Source organism: Primulina huaijiensis, chromosome 9 (assembly GCF_012295235.1).
Source record: "Primulina huaijiensis isolate GDHJ02 chromosome 9, ASM1229523v2, whole genome shotgun sequence".
In the NCBI taxonomy this organism is placed as follows: domain Eukaryota; kingdom Viridiplantae; phylum Streptophyta; class Magnoliopsida; order Lamiales; family Gesneriaceae; genus Primulina; species Primulina huaijiensis.
In genome coordinates, this window is record NC_133314.1 from 20,750,014 (window position 1) to 20,756,987 (window position 6,974).

At 37.9% G+C, this 6,974-nt stretch overlaps 1 protein-coding gene across 1 annotated transcript; it reads left to right on the forward strand.

The window, feature by feature from the left end:
* Positions 1-557: 557 nt before the first annotated feature.
* Positions 558-1,127, forward strand: LOC140983959 (stachyose synthase-like). Its single transcript, XM_073451111.1, has one exon. It carries the CDS (start codon positions 558-560, stop codon positions 1,125-1,127), a length of 570 nt encoding a protein of 189 aa, XP_073307212.1.
* Positions 1,128-6,974: the final 5,847 nt, after the last annotated feature.

A 6,974-nucleotide genomic window follows, 5' to 3' on the forward strand; every position in this document is an offset into this window, starting at 1 on the left:
ATATATTTGGAATGATAATCTTTCCTTGGAATTGAGATGAGATGGCAACAGAATTTTAGAATGATTATGTTCCCTTTGAATTGATATGGAAATAAAATTCATCCGTGCACTCATAAATAGGAGTAGGTATGAAATAAAACAAAAGAGGACAAAACAAAAATCAAAAAGCTGAGTCAACGTAATTGAAGAATGGGTATGCATTGTCTTTTCCCTCACTCCATTACTTTTTGGATTGTTTTATGACTTTCACACATGCATTGTCCTTTCTGTCTTGTTATTATTGTGTCTTCTATTTTTTTATGTTCGTATTTGTTTTATTGGAGCATTGATAGTTATTTTTCTTTGCACACGGTTTGAATAAAATTCAAAGGCTCCTCCTCTGTGTTTTTTTGTTGTTGTTTGAGCTATGAGCGATACTGCTGTCCGTAGCGATGGTCAAGGCGTGGCTATGGGCGAGCAGCATGTGCGGCGTCGAGGGAGGAGAGCACAAGGAAGGGATCGACGAGGGCGAATGATCCGGGCTCTCACCGCTATTACCGAGCAGGGATGGAAACACAATGGATAATGTTATATGTACCGTGGTGAAATCTTCATCTTTTAATGCAATTTCGTATGTTAATGTGTCTGATAATGCATACAACCTGATGAAAGAGGTTTGCGCTGCTCTAAGAGTTCACCTAAACACGTTTAAGCTCATTGAGGAGGAATCTGCGCCACCCCTTGTGGACAAATTTGGTTGGTGTACGTGGGATGCGTTTTACTTGACGGTGGAGCCTGCTGGAATTTGGCATGGAATCCAGGAATTTGCAGATGGTGGCCTCACACCGAGGTTCTTAATAATTGATGATGGCTGGCAAAGCATCAGCAAAGATGGAGAAGATCCCACTAAAGACACCAGAAATCTTGTACGAGGAGGAACTCAAATGATTGCCAGGTTTCACAGGTTTGATGAATGTGAAAAATTCAGAAAGTGTAAGGGTGGATCACTAACAGGACCTAATCATCCTCCTTTTGATCCTAAGAAAACAAAAATGCTGATTTCCAAGGCTATTGAGCTTGAGTTTGCAGAAAAATCCTGTGACAAGGCAGCTCTCGGTGACGAACCTAAAGCTTTGAGGAGATTATAGACTGCTTGTGGGAGAGGAAAGAGAACCCTTTCATCTATTGCCCAAACCACTTTTGAGATTGACTCACTCGCTCCATGAGGGTATTGATTTTTACTCCACCATTACACGTGACTGATCCGCAAAACTCAATCATGGATTTGTTCAGAAAATGTACGGGACGTAACGAAAAGACGCATGGTCTTTTGCTTCTGGATGTCATTCCTCTCTCCCTTGTTCTTGAAACTGCTGGCGGTATCATGACTGTACCATCCCCACCATCAAGGAATATGTCTTCCTAATGACTTTAAATTTTTCGATATAATTTGGATTCGCTCGACTGGGTATTGCTTGTAGCTATTATTATTTTTTTAATGGAAGAATATGTGCAGGTCATGTTCCTCGAGGGAAGGAGTATTCCTTGCTAACGGCCAACCGCCGGATTAGCCAAACTTTAATAAATAGCTCAAGTGAGAGTGACGATTCTGATAGTGACTCTTTACAATCTGATGCCGCCGACTTCTTGGGTGGTTCGGGTTTTTTTATGACTCCAAGACTCGAGCTGTAGCCTCTTGTGGATCCCCTAGGGGATCTATGCCATTAGAGAGTCCCTTGCTGGGTGATGATCTTGAATGGAACGAACCTTTAGACGGTGACGATAAAGAGGCTCTGTCTGGCCAAGATGTCCGGGGTTTGCGCGAAGTTCTTGGAATACCACCCGAATGTGACATTAAGGTTCCGGGACCTCGAGATGATTGTCATAACCCGCCGTCGGGTTATTTCACCCTTTTCCTTGAATACTTTACTGGTGGACTTATGTTTCCTCCGCAACCTCTATTAGTTGAGTTGGTTAAAAGCCTCGGGATGAGCTTTAGTCAATTGACTCCAAATGCCATTATAGTTTATTCAGCCTTTTGTCATAAGATGAAGGAAATTAACATGCCTTTGTCCGTAGAATTGTTCCACTCACTTTTCTCGGCGCGTAGAAGCAAACCTGATTCGCACGTTTACTTCCAACCTCTGACCAAATGTAAATTTTTGTCCCGAATTCCGTCTCCTAGAAGTTCTTGGAAGTCTCACTTTTTCTATGTTAAGGACTGTGGGTGGGGTATACCCGTGGTCTGGAGTTCGGGGCTTCGAGTGATTGCGATGAGAGGGACTCACCATGCACTTCAACTCCAATGTCGTGATTTAGGTCTTTTTGAAGAACTTTGTAATCCTAGGAATTTAATTACTGCTGGTATTTTTTGTACTCTATGTTTGTAATTCGTTTTTGCTCTTTTCTAACAATTCCTCCAGAGTGCTTGGGGGCTTTTCAGCTATAGATTCCTTGAATTTTCGATGGCGGAGGTTCTGCTGCATTATTCCGGCTAACAGGTCATGGTTAACATGAGGAACTTCATGCACAGCTTGCGTGAATCGTTGTACATATTCTCTCAGGCTTTTTCCTTCTTTCTGAATTATAGTAAATAAATAAGTTGCTGTTTTTGGGTATTTCTTGTTGATAGAGAACTGATGGATAAAACATTGAGTTAGTTGCTCAAAGCTACGTATGGTTCCTTGAGGGAGTTTGTTGAACCAAGTAAGCGCACGACCAGATAGCGTAGTTCGGAAGATTTTGCAGTAAGCGGCCTCACTAATATCATATAAGTCTGCCTTCGCATAAAACTTGTCGAGATGATCTTGCGGGTCGCCCATTCCCTCGTGCTCTGGCAAGTTGGGTATTTTCACTCCCACTGGTACCGACTCGGCTAAGATGGCAGTGGTAAAAGGGCTACACCGTGCAGGTAAAATGGCCAATCGGCTGTCTTGTTCATTCAAAGTGCGAGATCCTTGTGCGTAAGTGTGGAGCGAGATACTTTCTCTCCGTGGAAGGGAACGATGTGTACGGCCATCTGATTCATCTTCCTTGTACGTTTCATCATTGCGCCTTGTCGTCTTGCTGGGGTTATGGGAAGTCGAACGGTCGTTGGGAGTTGTTTCACCAGTATTAGTGCGCGGATGATGTGCAAGTATCTGGGCCACTGCTTCAGCTGCCGCGCGAGTGGTTGTCTCTTCCATCATGGCTTTCAGCGCTTCTTGGGTGATGAGCATCTCTGACTGCGAATGATTAATAGGCGGGTGTCCCTCACCTATAACGTTACGAGAGGTGTGCGAACGAGTGTGCATCTTCGAGTGACGAAGTGACCGTTCCCACAGACGGCGCCAAGCTGATGCAGCTTAAATAAATGGGTCACGTAGACTGCAGACGCGAGATCTGATTGGTTAGTAAACTGGTCCACTTGGCCCGTGAATGATCTCACCTGGCTGGTAAACGTATCCACGTAGACAATATACAGTTAGTTTGCGGGGCGTCACCTGCGTCACGAACACTCGTTAAGTGGGCGTCGGGAGGGTTCCCGACGTAGACACTCCGACGATCAAGTTAGTAAGCAGTTCCAAGAAAACTCAAAGAACTAAAGAACTTTTATAAAAATGAGAGCATACCTTGACTTGTCCGGAAACTCCTCTATTTATAGATTTTTAAGAGCATCTAATGGGCTTGGGCTTGGGCTTCTGCAAGCATAATCCATATTTTGGACTTCAATAATTCTAAACCCAATTGATTTATTAACCCAACAAATAATTAGTCTTATACCCATCAATATATATCTCACAATGTCAAGTTGAGATTAGACTGAAACCTCATTTACCTTACTAAATGCTGAAAAGCCACTAATGATTCTGGCATTTCATGGGGTGCTGTTCTTATGAGTGTAGCTGCCTGAAACCTGGTTTTTTCATAGGTTGCATGGAGGTTGTTGGTTGTGTTACCTGTGACGAGTTAGTAAGCGGGAAAGCTATAAATGCTACTATGACTTAAATATTCGAACTCTGTTGATTCCAATATTCCTGTAGCTTGTTGTTGGGCAGCAATGTATTTTTTTTACATGTATTTCGAATCTTTCTTTCTGTAGGTACGAGTAGAAGGGGAAACAGCATTCTGTTGGCTCTGTGAGTATCCACAGGTTTGTTTCCAAGTTTGTTTCCTGTCTCCTGTTTTCTTTGTTTTTCTGACGGCTTTCAATCTCGTATGCACGCTTATTTGAGTTTGTTGTTGGATTCTTGTATTATCTATGTCAATGAATAATTATTTCTTGGTTATCACAGAAACTCGTTGTACCATTGAGATGCGTGGTTACCGAGGAGTATATAATCTGGAACGTAAGGTAACGAGTAGAATATGCACAATCTTCCAAACTACTTCATTTTTTCTTCGATCTTGTTTTCCCTGGTTTTGTTTCACAATCTTGCTTACATCGCACTCCAGGCCTAACCAGTTATATGAATCGGCAGGTAGTGGTCTATTGTTTGTTAGACCTAGTTACGGGTAAAAATTTCCGCTTCCAGATCCGCGAGATCCTTACTCTTTGAAACCTGGAAGCGGAAATTTTACCCATAAAGGAGGTCTAACAGACACGAGACCACTAAGTGTCTTGTGACTTTACAATTAAAATTTTATAGGACAGAACGCTTGCCGTTTTACTAAAAGCTATAGATAATGATAATTGTATAATTAAATATTTTAAACCGTAAAACAAATTAAATGTCACATATCGATTGCTCTTTCAGCAAAGAAAATTATTGTATATCAACAAATTTACTTTAAAAATTCAATTTTTATAACGATGAAAAGAAATCAAACATAATTGTATCATAATATATATACTTTGTAGTTGCCTTTTTATGTCGAATTTATAATAGGCTTTGAAGGCTTATAAATTACTTTAGATGTTTAATTTAAATACATAAATATGCTAAGTTGAATTTGGAAATTTCTAGTGGACAATAACCCACTTATGCCTCCGACAAAGATACGTCTATGTCGTCAACTGTGACAATTTAAAATATAAACATGATCGACTATATATTAATATTATATTTTCGTGTTCCATGTTGTGTACGGACCATATTTTGCCGAATGCGTTGTTGATCAGATTTTTTTATCTTACTCTTTAGTGGTGCAAGTCAATTGAATCGAGGCGAAATTTAATAAAAATGTAAAGTTTGAATTAAATATATTCGAATTTTCTCGCTCAAATTAGTGAGCGAGAAAATAAATTGGTCTCAAATTAGAGACCTAAAAATAATCATTCTCCAATCTCCGATCACAAAAGCTCATGTAAAACAGTTTCACGGAACAATTTCGTGATATAAGTATTCTATTTAGATCACTCATAAAAAAAATTATTTTTATGTCAAAAGTTTTACTTTTTATTGTAAATATAAACAAGGTTAACCGTTTCAAGAATAAAAATATGTGATATCGTCTCACAAAAAACTTACTCTTCTCCAATTTGAGATTGGTTGGACATATCTATTAAGATTGAGACTTGGACCTATCTCACCCCCAAAAGCTAGCTCAAGGGGGAGGATTGACCAAGGCCATGTATGCAAGTTCCAGAAATTTTATCCAACCAATGTGAGACAACTAATACACTCCCCTCACGTACAGGAATGAACATCTGGAGCGTGAAGTTTACAAATGACTCAACTATGAGCATAACGAGTGATCTAATTATATGTAGTCCAACACATAACGGTAGAACCTGACTCTGATATCATGTTAAGATTAAGACTTAATCCTAACTCAACCCCAAAAACTAGCTCAAGAGAGGAAGATTATCCAGGTCCATATATACAAGTCCCATAAATTTTATCCAACCGATATGAGACAACTAACAATATCGATATCATATTAGAGACTGCGTCACACTTCGTCCGTGTCAAATTTTAGAGACCAAATCATATGATCTGTTTCAATTTGTAAGAATAATCAAAATTCAGTTACAAAATTTTTCCTAATTATTAAAAAAAAAAAAAAAAAATTGCCCATGCAGTTATTGCACGCAAGTAGACATTCTAAGAGATAATGAAGGTTTTAGGTTTAGAGTCATGTTAATTTTGCTTGTTTATCAAAGAAATATGGTAATATTTTGAGGAGCAAATATAAATATAAAGTATCTGTTTGGGATTGAAAAAATATTTTTTACTAAAAAAGTAGCAAATATCTGTTTTATTAAAGAAATATGTAAAATAATTTAAACCAAAGAAATGATTGAAGTATTTTGGCAAACCGCGAAGCTAAAGTATTGTATTTTTGTAATAATGTAAGAAATGCATACAGATCGGTGAGATCTATATATATCAAATTGGACAACATGATTGAACGAAGATGAACTGATAATACATTATATATATTAGTGTAGTTGCACACGCAGTCCGTACTTGTACAATAATGTTATAATAATTTGAGTTATATTCAAATAAGGGTAACATTATAATTATAAAAATTAATAAAAGATCAAAGTTTAATTTGAAAAATTGAAATAAAGAAAAACAAAAGTGTAATATGTACATCATGTAAGGCAAATTTGAGAGAAAAATGATAATGTATTTTATATAAATTAATATTCTAGAATCTGAACCTACTAGGATTATTAGGAATATAAATCAGATAAAGGCACGTAAAATATATAGACAGAATTTTTCTTATCTTATCAAAAGCGAATACTGTTTTTTTCCCAGCATTTCATTGTCGTGGTAAGGTCATTTCAGCTGATTGTAATAGAACAAACAAGGTATAAATTTACAGTAGATCATGATATTATGTAATTGACGCTAGTCGAATCAAACTAATTTAGTATCACATTAATTGTTACTAATTTTTCATAAATTGCATTAAAGATATTAAGTATGGATAAGATTATTATTATTATTATTATGATCATCATCATCATCATCATCATCGCCTTATTTGTTTTCCAGCTGAAAGAAGTTTAAAGATGTCACGTCCTTAAACCAAGGCATTGCTGACACCTGTGTTGTTCA